Source organism: Crocodylus siamensis, chromosome 1 (genome assembly GCF_052110815.1).
Source record: "Crocodylus siamensis isolate JL-2025a chromosome 1, ASM5211081v1, whole genome shotgun sequence".
Taxonomy (NCBI): Eukaryota; Metazoa; Chordata; order Crocodylia; family Crocodylidae; genus Crocodylus; species Crocodylus siamensis.
In genome coordinates this window covers 181,659,420-181,679,977 of record NC_143395.1, presented here as the reverse complement: position 1 = coordinate 181,679,977, position 20,558 = coordinate 181,659,420, and the positions used below count along the sequence as shown (strand labels likewise).

Here is a 20,558-nt window from a genome sequence, read left to right as displayed (position 1 = left end):
TCAGCTGATGACGTCAGCCACAGGTGCCGCCGCGGGCAATTTAAAAGACACTCAGAGTGCCAGCAGAGAGAGGGAGGGAACTGCTTCCAAGCCGACTGAGGCTGGGGCAGAGATGGTCTACAGGCACCAAGGCAGAGCGGTGCTCAGGCCACAATAGCCCTGTTAGTAAGGGGCAGAGAGGCTCTGGCAGGCAGAGGCTGAGAAACAGAGCCTCAGCATAGGGCAAGGGGCAGCTCCTGTAGGAATGAAAAGAATTAACTAAATCCTAATGGGGATGCTGGGTCCTGAATAGATAACTCCTCCAGAGTGAGGCTTCCTTGTTCATTTGTTTTTTTCCTATTCTTGATTTTTATTCTGAGAGGCCACAAGAGCCAAGGGACAAGTGGGCCCTTATCCAAGGCCCGCCGCAGGGAGGAGCTCCTTGAGGACAAGGTAGACAACTTTGAGAGGGTCAGGAAAATACTGTCAGACCTGGTCAGCATTTCCTTGAGGAAGCAGAAGTTAGGATATAAATTACCAAAGATCTAACCCGGACAAGGCTGAGGTGCCACAACTGATGGCACCAGTTGGCGTGTGGATGGGGTGGAAAGGAGGTGGAGTCCAAACATCAACCGTTCCAAACATTGTGAGTACCCCAAGCTGGGACTTCCGTATATACACTGCTGACCCCCTCCTTTGAATTATATTCCATCAAAGTCATGGCAGGAGAGTTGAGGGGAGTGGAACCTGCTCTGGGTACTCTAAATATCATTCACCGGGTAAGCAAGACCATTACAAGGTAACACACATGTATACATTTTAAATATTTCTTACTCTTAGAATATTTCTTACTCTTAGAATTCAAAAACACCTTGATGTGTAGCTATGTTTTGTTGTACTCTTCTGTATGTGATGATTCTCATATACTAATAAGTAAGAACACTTTGCAGAACTGCATTTTAGTGTTCTATTGAAATGTGGTTAAAAAACCCAAACGGGCAATCACTATGTTCCCAGCTGTACGTTACCTACCATAAGGGCTGTATATACATGTTACTTAACTGGAATTCTGGTTAGACCTTTAATATCTAGTAGTTCATCCAATATGCAGATGAACTATTGACTACAGAGAAAATAAGCCTTAGTTTTGTCTTCTTAGAGAGATGACGTTTTGTTTCCAATGGCAATTAGAACTACTGACATTGCTGCCTTGGTATTGCATGCAATATTAGTTTACCAGAACAACATTTTTTTTTGTAGCCTCAAGGGAAAAATAGAATGTTTTAGGTATTATTCGGTCTGTAAATAATAATAATAATTATGTATACCAGATTCATTACCTTCTGCATCAGGATCTCCAAATGGGTTTAATTCTGCTGCATCAGGATCTCCAAATGGATCTGAACTGGAATTGGCCAAGTCTTGCTCCTCCTCATCCAAAAAATTAAGTTTGTTGATAAGCTCTGGAAATAAATGGAAATGTTTCAATATGGCCAAAGCCAGGCTTTGATGCAAAAAGTGTTCACTAAGCACATTTTAAGTTAAAAAAACCCCACACAAATGATCCCTGGGAGAAATGAACTGAGGCCCATTACCAACTGTAGAACTTAAATGAATGTATTTTGTAGCACACCAACATTTGCAACCAAAAGAAATAAACAGAATGAAAGATATTCACAGAATTGTTTAGAATGTAGAAGTACTGACCTGCTACATTGCAGCACAAGACCTCTGGATCTGATTCAATAAATAAATATTGTAATATCTCTAGAAAGCTATATACAGCAGCTTGATTTCAGAATATGTTTTATTCATGTATCTTTTTCACTGCCAATAGGAAATTCTCGTATTTCTATTTAACATCAGTGTTAAAGTCAAGGACAGAATATTTTATCAAGTTATAATAGGTAAGCATCATTCACTGCACAAATAATATTTTAATTATATGGTTTTTATTTCCTGTTCACACTCATTTGACAATGCAGTGGCTGAAGAGAGAGCCTCTCTGTCATGTTGTTACCTGTTGGATGCACTACAAATTACTGAAATTCACATTGGCTAGAAAGTACAAAGATAAAACTGACAGCTGAATACAAGCAGAAGTCAAAAGGTAACAGGTCACAGTAAATACAGACAATCAGAAACAGAAAGAAAGGAGGAAAGCTCATAGACCTTCAGAGGAACTGGCTGATTTAGCTGAAGGCATATTTGCTTGCTTTATGCAGTCATCTTGATCTTCATCTAAGCTGCTCAGAGCATTCAACTGGTTTACAATTTCTGTAAACAGAAGCCAGTCAAGACAAATGTAAAGTAAGGTCATTTAATGAAAAAGAAGTGGAAAGCATGCTGTTACTACAGAAAGAGAAAAAAAAGGGAAAGAGAGAGAGAACACATTGTTAATTAAAAGAATACACTGACAGCGAGTCATTACAGTGATATATAATACACTTAGGCAGCTGCATAGAAGGCTTCTGTGCTATTTCAACAAGAAGGAACACAGTCATGTATATATGGAAAAAAGCCTATGTGTGCCTCTGTTAGCAGTGTCAATGTTACAATTTTTCCTGAAGATGAATGCACACAGTACTGCAATAACTAGGTATGTGAGATATCATTTTACATAAACAGTTTTACTATTTGTAAGTAAAGCTTGAATTTAAAAGCATATTAGCTTAATACACAAAATCACTGAGGAGACCATAATGTTAGACATGATTATGCTGAATTTAGAGCCAATCTCTATGAATTTTACAGCTAAAACAGATCCAGTTATATAATAATTTTAAATAAAATGGTCCCTAACATGCTTCTAAATAAAGCATACTGCAACAGGGCCAGATTCTACCGTTCTGAGCAAAGTCCTACTTTTTGGATAGATCCCATCCGCGGGGAATAGCTCAAAATGAACATTCTGAATCATAAGGCTCATTCTGACTTAAAATAATCCTGGCATGGCTACTTTTAGGCTTGCTTAAAATGATGCATTCTACAGTTGAAAGAAATTAAGAAATGTTAATAAAACAACAGGAAAAATTAATTGCTCTTCATTAACCAACAATTTACAATGAAACAGAAACTTGAAATACTCAAGACTGTTGTGGAAGGATAAGCCAGAAAAGCTGCAGTTAAAGCAAGGATTCAATCACTTTGTTACACATGAAATGATGGCACATCCTCCTTAAAATACAACACTTACTTAGCCTGGGAGTGACACCCAGGGTAAACAGGAAGAAATCTAAGGTGTCTTTAAAAATCATTTTAATCCAACAGAGAATTGGAAATACTATTATATGTTAAGCAGGACTATATAGCTCTTAACCAGGGCACACTGCTGAATGAAGACACAGCAGGACAGACTTAACTGACAAGGCTGCAGTCTTATATACATAACATCTGAGGCATTTAAGTGGGTCCAGTATGAAGTTACAGGTCTCCAACCTTGTAATACATAACTCAAGGTAGACCCTCATTAGCCCACCTATGGGATTCAGCTCAATCTTTTTAATCTCTGCCTTCTCTCTTCCCCCTAAGCAAGGTGCCAGGGGATCAGACAGAAAATACTTAAGACTTCTCTTTGACCAGAGGTCTGCTTGAGTCTCCTTTAATTTAGAACGCTGTCTTTTTGTGGCTAGTGTCATCTCCAGCTGGCTTTGACTGAACGACTATGTAACCATATACAATTGGTTTGTCTGTGTGTAGCCTTCAGCTGGTGCCCAGAGCAACACTTGTACTTATACCTCTGGAGCAGGGGTGGACAATTATTTCAGCTGGCAGGCCACTTACTTACGTTTTGGTGAGCTGTTGTGGGCTGCACACATAAAATATTTCAGAAAATATCATTTTAACAAAATTATAGATGAAAAACAAATGATATACTAAAAATCAAACATCAACTATAACATATTTTATTGCAAAATATATTTTTGTCCTGTTTTATGAGGTTTTTTGAGCAGTGTATATACAGATGACTGCAGCGGGGATGATGCTCAAGGGCAACCAGCATGGTTTCATTAGGGGCAGTTCCTGTCAGACTACCTGATTGCCTTCTACAATCAGGTCACAAAATCATTGGACACAGGTGTCGCAGTGGATGTAGTCTTTCTGGACTTCAGGAAGGCCTTTGACACTGTCTCCCACCCCATTCTCATTAAAAAGCTAGGTGACTGTGGCATTGATGCCTACACAGTCAGATGGATTGCAAATTGGCTGAGAGGTCGTACTCAGAGAGTGGCAGTGGACGGGTCATTTTCGACCTGGAGGGAAGTGGGCAGTGGGGTCCCCCAGGGCTTGGTCCTTGAGCCCGCACTGTTCAATTTCTTTATTAGCAACTTGGACAACAGGGTGAAGAGCAGTCTGTTTAAATTCGCAGATGACACCAAGATTTGGGGTGAGGTAGGCACGCTAGAAGAGAAGGACAGATTATAGCAGGACCTAGACAGGTTACAGGGGTGGGCAAATGAAAAAAGGATGGGATTCAATACTGACAAGTGCAGGGTGCTGCACTTGGGCAGTAGGAACCAACAGCATACCTATAGGCTGGGGAACTCCCTTCTCAAAAGCACGGTGGCAGAAAGAGATCTTGGAGTCATTACTGATTCCAAGATGAACACGGGCAGACAATGTGAGAACATGGTCAGTAGCGCTAACCGTACATCTACAGATGCATCACAAGCAGGGCTAAGGAGGTGATCTTCCCTCTCTATGAGACGCTGGTCAGGCCACAGCTGGAGTACTGCAGTTCTGGACGCCGCACTTCAGGAGGGATGTGGACAGCACTGAGAGGGTCCAGAGGAGGGCCACTCGCATGATCAGGGGACAGCACGGCAGACCCTATGGGAAGAGGCTATGGGAGCTTAACCTGTTCAGCCTTCACAAGAGAAGGCTGAGGGGGGACCTGGTGGCTGTCTATAAACTTACTAGGGGGGACCAGCGGGGTTTGGGAGAGACCTTGTTCCCCCGAGCGCCTCCCAGAGTAACAAGGAATAATGGCCATATGTTGCTAGAGAGTAGATTCAGGCTAGACATTAGGAGGCGCTACTTCACAGTCAGGGTGGCTAGGATCTGGAACCAACTTCCAAGGGAAGTGGTGATAGCTCCTACCCTGGGGGTCTTTAAGAGGAAGCTTAATGTTTACCTGGCGGGGTCATTTGAGCCGAGTTTTCTCTCCTGCCCAGGGCAGGGGGTCAGACTAGAAGATCTACAAGGTCCCTTCCGACCCTACATCTGTGAATCTATAATAGCTCACATAAAGGCTTACTTTTGTATATTGTATGGGAGGAGGTTGAGGGGTATATGTGCTGGGGCGGTTTGGAGTGTATGTGGGGGATGGGTGATTGTGGGGGGGCATATGGGGGCCTTCCCACTAGGTCCTAGTAGCCGGCCAGGGGTGGCGGAAGGGGGGGCACAAAGCATGTGCAGAAAAGCTTGCCCAGGTAGTGCGATGCACGTACGTTCTGCCCCTTATCCCAGTCTGGCCCATGACTGCCCCCATGGTGCTTCACATGGAGAAGCCCCATGTCCACTCACTCCTGCCCAGGGCAGCCCATACCATGCTCCCACACATATCTGCCCTGTGCCTGCTGATGGCCCTGGCCAGCATCCCACAGGGACTGTTCTTGCTGTGGAAGAAGCAGCAGAAGCAGCCCCACCAGAAATCTGTGTGATTTGGGTCGGGCTGGGGTGGGTGTGGGCAGTAGCATGGCACAGGATACCCTAGGCAGGAGTGGGTGGGGCTCGGCCCCATGTGGAGCACCCTGGGCCAGATATAATCAACTGACAGGCCAGATCTGTCAGAGCATCCCACAGGGAGGCAAGGAGGAAAGGACAGGGTTCTCCTGTCCAAAAGAGTGTTCAAAAGACTTCAAAAGATCTAGGTATATACTTAAAACAACAGATATGGGAGGAGTGTAGGGCTAATCAGCTCCCACCTTCCTCTGGGTAGGCAGTAAGGTGTAGAAACCTCTAGACCAGTATGTTACAGAGACCACTTGCAAGAAAAGGGATCCTCCCTTTTATCTGCCACTGCTTGCTTCCTCCTCCTTCAAGGCTGCTTATCACCTGCAATCCAGTTAAATCTTAACCCTAAGGGGCTGTGCAGGCAGCTGGCCACTGGTTTGTTAGTTCAGCATGGTAACATATTTTCAATAAACAGATGTCCTGTACCATATTCTGGTGAGCTGTGTAAAGGAATCAAAGGAACTAGGGACAGAAATTTCACATAAACTGGTTTAAGTGAGCAGAAACTGGTTTAAACCTGTAACAGAACAGAAGTTCCATGCACATAACCCAGTTTCAAAGGCTAGGAACAGATATTCAAAAAGCCCAACCCTGAATTTTGGCTGGGGTTGTCTGATGCCAGATGTCTTTCCTGCTCATGCAGGGGGCTGGACCCGACAATCCTTCGGGGTCCCTTCCAGACCTATAATTCTATTAATTGATTCAATCTTTGCACGTAATCTAACCTGCAGAGCTTGAACTGATTTGCAAGTGGATAGACATTTTGTTTTGATTCTGGAATTGCAGCCACATGCCTGCAGTGGCGCAGGCTAGAAACTGAGGGACGCTACAGCGAGCCCCCCACTTCTCTTCCACAATGCTGGGCTGAGGGGAGGCATGGCTGGCTCTGGCAGGATGCTATGATTACAGAGGGGTTTAAGCCCCCACCCTGCCTGCACAGGCCCCAGCTGGAGTGTGCCTGGAGAGGGAGGGGGTAGCAGCACTTGCCAGGCTTTGCTACCCCTAGCACTCTGAGGCAAAGGGTGAGGGGAGAGAGGACTGCTTGTGTGGACTGTATGCACCTGTTGATGATACTGAGCTTTTCAATCTCCCTCTCTCTGCTTCTTCATACTGTCTACAAACCTGACAAACAAAGGAGCCAGCAGGGAGCTGATAACACAAAGTTTATTAGCCCATCAAAAAAACAAAGCCTCTCTCATTAGTTCAAGCCCTCCTTAAACAGCTTTATCCAAGGAAGGAATGGAGGGACATTACTAGCTGACCTGTTGATTAACTTTAGAAAGTCCTAAGTGGACACTGTTCTGTTTGCCTTTGTCCCAGTGAAATTGGAGACACACACAGACACTGCTCAGCTTCAGCTAGCTCGGGGGAGGCGTGACTACATGCCAACTAGGGTCCATGTGGCTGGGGGTCTGTGCTGTGGGAGAGGGAGGGAGAGGGGGATCCCTGCTTGAACAGCAAATGGTGAGGAGTGGGGGGAAGCCAGGCAGATGCTGCTGTGCCTGAATCCCCTACCTGCTTCTCAGTCAGCCAGAGCAGCGATAGTGCTTACTAACCAGTCCCCCATAGCAGCGATAGTGCTTACTTTACCATATGCCCCAGTGACACTGCTTACTTAACTATGCCCCTGTGCATGGTGAGTGGCAGAATAAACCCCCTCCCTGCCCCTTTTGCCTCAGGGGGCCATGCCAGCTGGCCTCTGGCCACACCCCTACCCCAGCTGTTGGAGTGGCAAGGAGGGAGGGACCCTGACAGGGCAACAGCTCCTGTTATGGTGTCCTGGGGAGCACAAGCCTCTTCCTGGTGGGAGGGCTGTGCTGCTGCATACTGTGTGGATAAGTGGTGGCAGCCCTAGGAGGGACTTGTGGGGCTATAGCCACCCCAAAATTTGGCTTGGCCCCCGTAGTCACCACTCTGAGCCAGATGTAGGCCAGCATGGCCCCCTGAGGGGAAGAGGGCAGGGAGGGGGTTTATTCCCTCTTCTGTCCCCTCTCCCTATGGGGGACCCCAGCCAGGGTCATCTGCCTGTCTGGGTGTGAGCAGCAGAGGCTGTGGCCAGGGCTGGCAGAGGCTACTACAATGTGGGCTGGAATGGGGGTAGAGTGGCTGCAGCCTGCACCAGATGGGCAGCGGTGGTGGCAGCAGGGCTCAGAGGGGTGGCTATGTGGGCTAAGTTGAATTTTGGGGTGGCAGTAGCCCTCCAAGACCTCCCTAGCTCCGATGCTGCTCATCCTCCCCAGGCTGTGCCAGCTCTGCTCACCCGGCTCCTGCCTGCAGTGCAGCCCTGCCCTCACGAGGAAGAGGCTTGCGCTCCTCAGGACACCATGACAGGGGCTGCTGTCCCCTCAGTGTCCTTGCCCCCTTGCAAGGGGGACACAAGTTAATAGGGCCTGGGGCTGAGGAGGTGAGCCTGTGCTGTACGCACTACTGCGGGGGCTGGTGCTGTCCTGGATGCCACTCTCCAGTGGGTAGAAGGGGCAACGGGATAGGAGTTTTCCTTTATGGAAATAAGTTCAATCTATGTAGGTTAGACTAAACTGCAAAGATTGAATCAATTCAGGCTCCAGCTTTTTGAATGTCTGTCCCTAGCTAGTAGGAGGAAGGACCCAGCACAGAATCTCAAACTATTTTAGATGTTTAGCAAAGATGTACCTACTCCATATAAATATACCAAAGATTTCCAAGCAGGAGGAATACCGTATAGTTAGTTCTAAAGAAGGCAATAGGATTCGCATAAAACAAGGGTGGTCAACCTATAGCAAGAGGTAGTGGTATAAGCAAACTCTGTGTGTGCCATTTGGCAGATTAGGGAAGGGAGAGGCAGCAGAAGAGTCGATAGAGCAAGAAGAAGAATGCAGAGCAGGACATTAGGCAGTGTGCACAGGGCAGGGAGTAGAAAGTAGAGGAGGATATTGGGCAGACAGCAGAAAGCAGTTCTCAGCAGACTGGGTAGAGGAAGGGGATCAGAGTGGCACTCAGGAAGGCCACAAGCCTAATGTATGGCATGTCTGCCAAAAAGACTGGCCCACACTGATATAGCATATCTTAGCCATATAAATTGCCTGCACATTTTCCATGCTATAGAATTTAAATATAGTAAAATTATAATCAATCAGTTCAGCATTTCTAACTGCCTTCTTCCTAAATTCGAATAAAAGAAAATCGTTCAGATTTGCAAAGAATAAACTGCACAGATCCCACTGAAATCTCAAAACCATAGTAGCCATTTTTCAAAAGGTGTTTTGAATGCCCCATGTATTTCTTTACTTCAATGAAAAGGAAAGTTCACCTTATTGAATGGTAGGTCAAACAAAATCCAAGACCCTGTTATTAAAATGGGGTATGGATATTGATGAGATTTTCACATTCTTAATTCAAAATGTGAAAATTCAACTAAAAATCCAACATTGTTTGAGAATAACAAATTAAATACAGAGCTTAAAATCAGTGGGACTTTTCCTTACAGCTAGCTGCAACTAAAAAGTAGACAGAATATCAAAAACCCTGACTGAAGGAACTTAGTTTAGCAGCTGGCAAGAAGCTTGGATGATGAGATTTCTGAATAGCATTACAACATGTGGCTCTCCAGAGCAACACACAGCATTTCAAACTGTTAAGTGACATTAGGTGAGTAGACTACTAGGGGTAGATCCAGGAAGTGTAGTTGTTCAGTTGCACCCCTCTGATTCCTACACCATCCAAAGTTTAACATTAAGTGCCTGACACTGGCAGCAGAATTTCTATTCAGGCAGCAGTGATTGAATTACTTGACTTCATGGCTCATTGTAATCTACCTAGTTCCTTCTGAATTCTTCATTCCATAGGTGTTAATGATCCTGGCTCCCTTTTAATGGTCTTAATGTTCCAATAATCAAGCAAGCCTTTCTTCTACAGTTGTTATCTGGTAGCTGCTCTGGTAATGCAGCTCCTATTTCACAGCCCTGCAGCCTGCTTTTAACTAGCTAAAAATATTAACTCAGGTGTCGAAATGTTAACTCATACAGGCATTAACTCAGTTGTAGAAATAACTTCCATTGAAATAATGGATACAAAATCGAGACGCTTAAGAAAACTAGATTTTGTTTTATGAATCTAAAAAAGATGTACATTTAATTCTAATGACCATAGAACTAACGAAACAACATCTTTTGATTTTTTTTTTTTAACTGAGTTGGTTGTGAGGTTTTTTTACATAATATATGACATGGCAAAGTAATACATATTCCAATAAAGTTATTTGTTTTTTGCTTCAATCTTAAACTGAATAATACAGCCATGGGCCCCTTGCATATTAGTAAAGCTTCTAGTTTCTTTTTAAGTGGAGAAAAATGTGTGTTATATGTGATGGTACCACACAATCTGCACCCTGCTTATTAAACTACTAAATCGGTACAGCTGATATCATGTGGGGACCAAATCAAATCTTTAGTGTTCTGAACAGAAGTAGTAGACAATTTACCACCAACTATAGCACTAGGGTCCACGTTACTATTCAAAAACATTAAGAGAAATAATAAAACATGCACTGCTGGCTTAATTTTGTTACTTGTGAACCAAATATCTTGAAACTTACCAAAGGAACTGCCCATGTAAAAGACCAAATGCAAGACAATTGTGCCATTTTTAAGTCAGTCTCTTTAAATGATGTAGTAACTAAACTGTTTAATTAATTGCTTCTATTAAAAACATAGATGTATACTATTTTCATGTTCACATAATATAGAAAGATTAAGTGGAATTTTTTCACATTTAAAAAAAAAAGAAATCAGGTTATGACCAAGTGTGAGATATTTAAGACTAATGGGTTTTGGGGGGAAGTTATTAAAAAATAATAATAGAATGGAACACATTTTTCCATCTTGATAAAGGTCAAATCCATGATAACTTCTATGATTATATTCAACTTCCATGAAGTGCTCTCCATTGGCAGATCCAAATGGCTGTCAAGATTCACTTTACAGTTGAAACAAAGGTACATGACTGGCCCCAAATTGCACAGGAAGACAGGAAAGAACTGGGAATAGAACCTTAGATCACTTTATATACCATCTACTACTCTCTTCACCAGGTTACTTTGATGAAATGATTTATTTACTGTAGACTTTTATCACTGAACTTTGCCCAAATATGCTACAGCTATGAAGAAGGAACAGCTTTTAACAGAAACCTAAGAGCACACTGCACATCTAAACTCATGAAAAGAGGAATCTTTTAATCTCCAGGCCATAAAAAAACCAACAGCTATCAGAATGATTAGGTCTTGAGTTAAAAGCAAGATTATAAAACTTAATATTTACTACGTGTACAATATGGTACTTTACTTTTTTAAAGCCTTTTTCAAAGCACTAACTAATTAATCCTCCAACACCCCGTAAGGTAGTTAAGTGGTATTATCCCCATTTTACAGCTGGGAAAACAGGTGCACAGACGTTAAGTGACTTGCCTAAGAGCAATGAGTCAGTGAGAAGATGCAGTAGTTCCTGTCTCTCAGCATCTCTCTCAGCATTCTAAGCACGCAATGCATAAGAAAATGTAGGGGGGAAACAGATATTCAAAAGGGATTATATCACTTTCTCAATTAGCTTTTAAGTGCTTCTGTATATGCAATTCTTTGTAAATGATAATTATTTTTATAACACTTTGCCACCCCATCCACCTGTTTTCTATATTTCTTCATCTGTTTCTACAACTTTTAAGTGAGAGACCAGGAAGACTTGAGGAAGTCAAAGTGTCCTGAGAAAGGGCATTTTGTGCTCAAAGGCTAGTCTAACATTTCTCCCAACTATACAGTGGGTGCATCTAAATGTGCATTTACGTTGCATTAAATTTACTGCACATTAAGTGGAAACAGGCCAGTGTCTACATGTGCAGGTGTTAAAGCTCACTAATTCTGTGTGTGGTCTGACTTAGGGCTAAAGTTAGTCCCAAGTCAGTCCACACACACAGTGTTACTGCACAGTAAGGCGTCCACACATGTGTTACTGAGCAGTAACTAATCAGGCATAAATTTGATACCTGCATCATGGAGGTATCAATTTTACACCCAAGTCGGTGTAAGTCAACTGGTTAATAGTTACTGCACAGTATGGGCTAGCTGATGACACTGTCTGGCAGAGAGGAAGTGTACAGAGATATGAGTCTAAAGTGCAATAGAAAAGTTGCATCTTTTATACCTTTGTTATACACTGAATAACTAGAGGAACCAATCAGATTCCAATGATCACAGAAGAAAACCAATTCCACTCACCATATAGATGCCTCTGCAGGTACATCTATTTCACTATGTTGGTATGTGTACCATCATCCCCTTACTATTGAACCTCCTTCAATTCTTCCTGGAAGATGTGTTACTTGACTTATTGTGCAGTCCCTTCCAGCCCTACTTTCCTATGATCCTATACTGTCATAAGTGTTTTCTGCAAGGGCCTTGAAACTCTTTGCTTGGTACAGATTGACAACCCAACCTGGTACTCTCTTCCAAAAAAGGAGACGGAAGTGGTGAACATGGTTAGAAGCTCATTAAACTAAGGAGAAAAAGGGTCAAGGGGAAAAGAGGCCTTTGAAAAGCTGAGGCCTTGTTGAGTCAAGGTTCTAGCATTAGCAAGACAGTCAGGGGCATAGGGTTTCTACATTATCGAAAAAATGTCATCAAAAAACCCTTGCTTCTCATATTTCCCCTGGACCTTCATGGATACAACAATATTCCAAACCTAAAGATTTTAAAACTTTTTCAAAACTGGTGTTTATTTGATCCAACTCCATCATTTTTCCTGTAAGTCTACACTGGTCTCCCCAGTTAGTTCTTAATTTCTCTGTACATATGTTCTTCCTTTCACTAAATTACTATAGCACCACTAGAACACAAAACAACCCTCAAAAAAGTCAGTAGGAGTCTTTATACTGACTTAAATGGATGCTAGAACAAATCATTAACATTTATTTTTTTTCTGATTTCTTACTGTCCTTGTATTATGCTGTTTCATTGCCTCTGGCCAACCATGTGCATTCACTCATCTTTTCTTGCCTCGCTAAAACAGGGAATTTTAGGCTAAGGGAATAATTCCGTAGCTGTACGGACAAAACAGTCTCTGAGTGACCCTTTCCTTTCAGGCTTCCTACCTGAGGGTCACAGAGTATGACATTTACAACAACAAAGAAAAACCCCAAACTCATCCAGTGTTGTTAGTAAAACAACACCAGAAAAACAGTCTGAGTAGCAATTGGATGTTGAAAACTCTTTGCTCAAAGGTACTGACCATTTCTTCCTTCTACTTGCTGTTCTAAAGTTCTGTCTAAAGTAGATGACTCTGGCATTTAGAAATGCAGGAAAGTAAATAGTATAAGCTTAATTATATAAGCTCTATGGTGATGGGAGATTCCCTATACAAAGGATTCCTTGTTTGGCCTATTGGAAAAGTTGCCCTCCAAATGATGGAGCTAAAGACCAGAATCTGTTCTTCATATACTAGTTTTTTTATAGTAACAGCTATAGTAGCTGTCACAGTATTATCTAGGCCTTTCCTTTGTAAAGGAAATCTTTACAGAAGATTTATAATAGGCTTCTGCTCCTTTCCCTTTCCTGATTATTGGGTATTTTGCTTGAGGCTTGTGGGTTTTAGTTTTTGTTCTTTATTTTGATTTGATCATTTCATTGTTTTGCATAAGTACTTAAATCTTTGCAAATATAGTGCAAAAGCGTTGTGGGAGACAAAGAGCTTGCAGCACATCCCGGAAGAGACCAATCCAGCCTTCTTCCACACCATGATCGAGAATGCTGTCTCTATATTCTACATATTTTATTCTGGACTTCATAAGTTCCATAGTTCCAGCAGAGATGGAGACCTGGTCAATCATAGCAAGGGTTTGGCCTTCTGGGGACTCTGAATATTAGAAAGTCTTTAACTGAGGATAAAAGTTGTATAGGACAAAAACATTTGCAATATTTCACAGTTCAAGGGACAAGTCAATCATAACTGCTTTGTTGTGACCCACTTCAGTCCCAGAGTAGACTAAAAGTGGATCTTCTAGTCTTGTTCCCACCCCAAACTCATTATGAATGTTTAGGAATAGTCCTTCACAACTCAGTGTTCCATTTCACTAATCTGTCACATTATACCCCCAACTCATTCAACTCCATACAAATCTAACATCAGATTTAGTATTAGAAGATGATCTCAGTTCTGTCTGGTATTTCTCCTCCAACCCTCTCCCCCACCAGTCTTATTACAGACAGAAGCATTCTGTTATTTAGATTTAAAAGGGTACCTTGATAGGAGGAAAGATTGGTATAAGAGTGGAAGCTTTCTCCCTCTCATTGATTTTTTTCAGTCATTAGACATTCCAGCTGAACTACAAAGCCTGAAAAGCCTAAAAACCACCTGCGTTAACAATTTAACATCTTCACAGAATCATAGAAAAGGACAGTTGGAAGGGACCTCAGGAGGTCATCTAGTCCAATCGTGCTCAACGCAGGACCATCCACAACTATATCATCCCAGCCAAGGTTTTATCATATGCTGATCTGATTTGCACTGACAATGGAAGCCCTCCTACATGCATTAAATCTTTTGGGGTGTGAACACAGTTTGACAGACATTTAATTATAGAATCTAAAAATAAATGGCTCACTATCTGACATAGATCAGTCCTTGGACAGGTTACTGATTTCATTTTGGGAAATGTGAGTATCACTCTTTCACCCTTTTGCACTTGTCCAGTGGGAAAACAGGGGCTCACCTGAAGTTACCTCTGCTTGACTCTTGATGAAGTTGGACCATTCACTCTTAGCTATTCAGCCCAGATATGGACAGATCTGTATTTGATGCACTCTGAATCCTACAGTGCTTTCTATTCAGTGCACTTCAGCTTTATGCAGACAGGTGGCCTCCCCCTTCATCAGAACATTTCAAACTGGCTGCAAAAATATACGGCAGCACTGCTCTCTAGCCAGTGAAGGGCAACAAAATAATTTATATATCTCCCTTTGTGACAAGACCAACCTGTAATTTTTGCTGCCTTTTCCTCTTGATTCACTCTGTTCTCTTCATCTTCTTCATTGTCTTCCTCAAAATCATCTAAATTTCCAATGTCAGCTTGCTTCATACTCATCAAACTAGCCAGGCTTTGCATGTCTTCATCCCTACATGATAAATTTCAACAAACCAAATAAGTAATTTTAAAAATCCATTAATGCCAGGCTTGATACTGTTTTATTGTTAAAAAAAATACTATTAAAAAAATCCCTTTTCCTTATTAGAGAGCCTGGTTTAAACTGTCAATCTAGATGGGCTTTGGATAAGATATAATTACATGTACATAATATTACTTCTACATTACAAGTTTTCCCATTACAAAATGTTTTAAAAAATTAAGTGTTAGCTTAACTCTTTCATTTTAAATTTTTTAATCAGTGCAGAAGTTACAGAGAACAGTAATTTCCTTGTTTTGGATAAGATGAGGATACTTGGTCAGCCCCCTGCTTCTATGCACCGTGTGTGATCTGTAACCACATCTTCTGAACTCCAAGATACTGTTCGGTAAACAGGAACTCCTTTCATAAACCCACTAGTACGTTAGCTAGGAAAAGTTCTCCATCTGAAGGGCCAACATCTGTCCCTGCATGCATGTACCACTGAAGTGTTGATTACAATTGAAGCTTGCTGAAAACATGGCTGTAGGCAAAAGATTTAAAGCAATGAATGTTCTAAGTGCATTTCCATAGTAACCAACATGTCTTTAAGCATTTGATGTCATTCTTGAAGCCTGGATGGCCTCATCCCTTTTTTAAAAACTCTTTTCAATGTTTTTATATTGATTAGTTATACTATTTTATAGTAACTTTGCAACAGTCTAGTCACCCTCTTGCTCACAGTAATTAATATTTTTAAATGGGGAAGTAAAATATCATTAATTTCCTTTCTCTCACTTTATAAGATGATCATGATAAAACAGGATGGGTGGATTTGATGTCTGACACTTTCATAGCAATAATGAAAATTATTTTAAAAGCTATTGTACACGATAAGGAACTAACAGATATGCACAATCCAGGCTTAAATTCTGCACACACATACAAGAGTTACATAACACACATGAATAGTTTCAGTGGGTTTAATGCCTGTTTAAATTGTAAACATTGGGACAGGAATTTTCTTTTCTGTCGTGTTTGTATGCTACTAAATGAAATGAGGTCCAATAGCTTACTAGAGGCTTCTAAGTGCTCTTGTGATATGAATAACAATAATTAAGAATAAGAATATTCAATAAATAGCCATCAAGAAATTGCAAAGATCCCTCTCTTATTGTGAAACCCTCACAATAAAATATGCACACTAGCAACTCATATTCAGGTATAAATCCTAGAATCTTCTAGCAAAAACGAGGGGGAAAGTTCCAAGATGATAGTCTATCAAGTTAAACATACAGAAAATCCTCTACTGTTGTTTCCACTTCCTTGATAATCAATAATTTAAAGCCAACTCTTGAACCAAACAAATTAAATGCTGTATCAGCACAGCCAGAATACAAATCCTATTTATTGCAGACTCACTATTCTTCTGTATACAGTGATGATGGAAGCAACAGGCCTTTAGATCTCAAATGCAACAATTCATCTGTATTCTGGAAGTGAGGAGGCCTCCTAAAGAAATACTTTTATTTTTCTTATTTTATTATTCTGTAAACACATGTAGAATACCATTGTTTTATTCAATAAGAAAGATTCAACAAAAAAGCAAAAACCTCTCATGTAATTCTATTTGAAGTCCTGTAATTACTTTCTGATAAGGCTAAAAAGTTTTTTCTCTTTTTTAAATCAAAAGAAAATGATCACGAATATAAGGATTTTGTTGTTATAATATAATGAGTTAAATTATTTCCCTTGAAAATCATAAAAGAAAATTGAGAGCACATTAGGGGATTCTGAACTTTATAAAATTATGATAGCCTAGAGGAGATATGAGTCAATGTTAGTCAAGTGCATAGTTTTGTAATGTGTACTAGACCACACCTACAATTTTCTCATTTCTTTTTCAGAAGAGAAGATATTCCACTTGTTTTTAAGGTTATTTATGAATTGAAACAGTACTTCCTTAAAAACAAGCTGATGCTACTTTGGTTTTTGGCTGTTAAGTTATACATAACATTAAGCATATTCTTGAATACTATCACTTTCAGTGAAACTTTAATTATGTGCCAATCTGAAGAGATATACTTTTCATGAGTCAGGGCTTAAAGCAGCAGTATCACATAGCCTAAGACAGAGATTTCGTCTGCATGGACTCTTGATGAGCCACAAAAAGATGGGGCTAACTTCTCCTCCTCATTTCCAGTTGCTACGCTGCTTTAAATGACAGATAAAAAAATCATACATTTCTAATATTATTTAAAAAAAAATGAGCACATACTGTGGTCTCCAAAGCGATGGCCTAGGATAGCAAATGGGAAAGGAGATTTTCTGTGCAATTGCAAATGGCAGAACATATGATCAATTAAGAAACTCATCATGCCAAAATCAAGACAGCAAAATGAATAAGTCTGGGATGCCTTTTATCAACAGTTCTGAGACAGGGCACATGCTGTATAAGGGTGGGAAGCATCAACTGTCACCCTCTGGACAGTCAAAGCTGTCCACAAGACACTGATATCCAGAAAAAAAATCAGCAGACATGGAAAAACCACCTGTTCTACCATCTCTTTATCCTGCCAGCCCCATATTCTCATATTCTATATGGAAAAGAAAGGGGCAGAAAATGAGCCAATTTGCCAAACATTCTGCCCACTTCAATAAAAAAGCAGGCATAGTGCCTCAAATGCTTTAAAAATAAAGGGAAGAGCATTTGGAAAGACAATCCCTAGCCTCTCTGCTCTGAGGTTTGCTGAGGTAAAATAAATAGGACAGTCATGCTACACAGGAAATGGGAAGATCAACGTGCAAGTGAGGTGGTTTAACTGAACCCCATCCCAAGCAACCCAAGAGTGATCCCTCTGCCCCTTTCATCCTAACCCTGCAATAACAGGCTTAGGCTCTTTTCGGTTCTTGTGGAAAAGGGGTGCTTCTACTTAGCCTCCCCCAACCTTTCTTCTAGGTATGTTTTTGAGTAAACCCTGATGTTTCACTCCAAACCTCCCCTAACTTCTGCTCTCTTTCAAAGCTGTGGATATTTTTAGGCTGATGCAAGCTATTTAAAAGTTAGGAGTTGATTTCGGGTCTCTGGTGAACAGGAGACCATAGTCAGAACAGGAAACTACTTTCACTGAGACTCAGAAACAAAAGTATGGCAAGAATGATTGCTATGCTGAAGGATACTCTCAACTCCTGCCATTCTATACAACTAGAGCGCTCTCTACTCACAGAGTTCTTTGAAAGGTAACACAAAGCAGCCTATCTGGTGAAAAACTTACGTGGCTTTTCCTTCCCTCAGGAAAATACATGATAAAGAGAACTGCAGGGTGGCAGATACCACTTTCTTAGACAAAGGCTTGAATTTTAACTTGACATCTGTCTGTGTAGGCATGGGGCTTGCATATTGCTTCATGTTGATAATGCTGGTGGCAAGCGCTTTTCTACGTCCAGAAGGCGATTCCTGAAAGTAAACAGAAAGCAAAAAGGAAAGAGTTGTAACATATAAAAATTGGAATTTCATAAAGAACAACAACAAAAAACCCACATCCTGAATAGATCTACATTGTTCTTTTTTTTTTTTTCTTTCTCCAACAGGAGAGGCAATACAGCCTGGGAAGTATTATCTGGAGATACAAACTCAGTTCTAAGCCTGGCTCAATTATTATGGGTGAACTTAGAGGAAAGGCTTAGCCCACTGAATAAAAGCTTTTCTTCTGATCCCAGAGGATCAGACTCTAAATAACTAAGGCTTTGATCCAGATATGGGATCCATACAGGAGACTCATATATTCACTAAAGTTGATGGGACTCTGCATGGGCAAAAAAATCTAACTGTATCAATCCAGTTGCGGGTCGATAGCTCAGTACTGGACTGATGGTGCTTACCCATCCTATAAATGAGTTGTGAAAATTACTATTTCTATATTGCCTTTAAAAACTTTGAAGTACTGTATAGTAACAGTAACATATGTATTATTTGGTGCATAGACTAGAATTTAAGCATCGAACTTAAATGACATAGTTCACTGAGATATTTTCTTTCTGACATATGTTGTTTCCATATAATCTGAGTTTCAGATTTCTAAAGTTCTAGAACTAATAATAAAACCTTTGAGGAAAAAAAAGATTAAAATAAAAGACTGACTTTATCTTTATTTCAATACAAAGATGTTGCTCACATTTAGAAAACAGATACACATTAATAAAAAATGCATCTAAGAAGCTACAACAGTTTAGTCCCCGAACCTCAGCATAATAATAAAGAAATAATTATATATGCCTAGTGACAAAACAAAACAAAAAAGCCCTGTTGTTAACTCTTCTGAAAAAGATTCCCATAATAAATCTACATTTTACTACAGTCGACAATTTATGTTGAATAAAGAATAGTAATTCAATCAAAACATTCAAGCATCCTTTTTCAAAGTACTTGACATTTCTGCCCAGTAGAATAAGTCAGAATGTAATATGTCATCCCCAAAGAATACCTTGTTTAAAAAACTAGCCTTATCTGTCAGATTATGCACAGCAATATAATACAGAACTATTAGTGCATGTAGATACCCTATGAATGAATTTAAAAAATGCATCAAACACTTGAGAAGGATTTAGGCCCTCTCAGAAGAAATACTTAAGAATATGCAAATACTCTCAACTGAATCAAGTTGAACAGATGCGACTATCACAAACAATACAAGTGCTCTTTCCCTGGCCGCCACTGTCAATCAAAGAACAAGATTAAGGTCCAAGGTTCTGACAATGTGTAAAATGAAAAGTATGATCAGGGAGTTTCAATTTATTACACTGATATGAACAACAATAATCTGTCATTGTACTGTACCTTTAGAATAATTAAATACTACAGCCCATTATATAGAATACAAGATTTTCTGCAACATCTGTTCTGAAAGTGATTCATGAGAACTGGCACAATGTTTTTGTTTTCTATGTAATTGTGAATAAATCATTTATTTCTCAACAACGATAATTTACGTTACATAATAATTATTTTTCTTTACTACATCACTGCAACTAGATAAAACCAAAGATAAGTTGCTCTATTAAAAGCCTGTTCTACAGCGCTACATTTAAAGTCTCTGCTTATTTTAAATGATTTTTTTATTTGTTTGTTTGCTTTTATAAAGGGAAGTCGACTAAACCTTTCAAAAAGATCTCCAAATGGTTTTAGAGAAAAAAGCTGTTGTGAACTTTCTGCTATTGTATTGTATCTAAAATGCCACTGGAGGTAACACAAGAACAAGTACAAACGTATTATTGGTATAGCAATAACTATATACTTGTTCTGGTGCATGTCAATCAGAAAAGGAGGAAGAGAAAATTTACAATAGCTTGAATTATGCTCCCTTACAGTTATGCTAATTTACAGTTAGACCAAAAGGAAATCATTAAAGTATGTGGGCTGTAATGATCAGGCGATATTTTGTACTCAGTTTTCTTTTTCAGTCAATTAGGATGGCTTCTTGCTCGAGGACAACCCTAAAATACTTTACCATGGTCTGTTCTAATTTTTTTTCTATTTGTGACAACATAGGGTACTTATTTTTATTTAGGGGGGCAGCTATTTAATGTGGGGAAGCTATTACCAGTTCTGTGCCTTCCAAACCTGATACTGAAGTTTTAATTAAACACATGTACAATAAAATGATACTTTTATTAACTTTAAGGGACACAATTCAAACGCTATATTAGAATAAATATG

General features: G+C 40.3%; 1 protein-coding gene across 10 annotated transcripts in view; it reads right to left on the bottom strand.

The window, feature by feature from the left end:
* The window catches only part of EHBP1 (EH domain binding protein 1), a 334,112-nt gene that overhangs the window by 177,035 nt on the left and 136,519 nt on the right, over positions 1-20,558 (bottom strand). For 9 of the 10 annotated variants that reach the window (XM_090050445.1, XM_090050433.1, XM_090050446.1 and 6 more), the window contains exons 6-8: positions 18,118-18,299; positions 14,715-14,854; positions 1,320-1,442 (exon numbers count right to left, since the gene is read on the bottom strand). In XM_090050445.1, the coding sequence (XP_089906571.1) occupies positions 1,320-1,442; positions 14,715-14,854; positions 18,118-18,299 (445 nt within the window). Of the gene's footprint in view, positions 1-1,319; positions 1,443-2,151; positions 2,257-14,714; positions 14,855-18,117; positions 18,300-20,558 lie in introns of all 10 variants that reach the window. The other variant, XM_090050452.1, reaches the window with a different exon arrangement.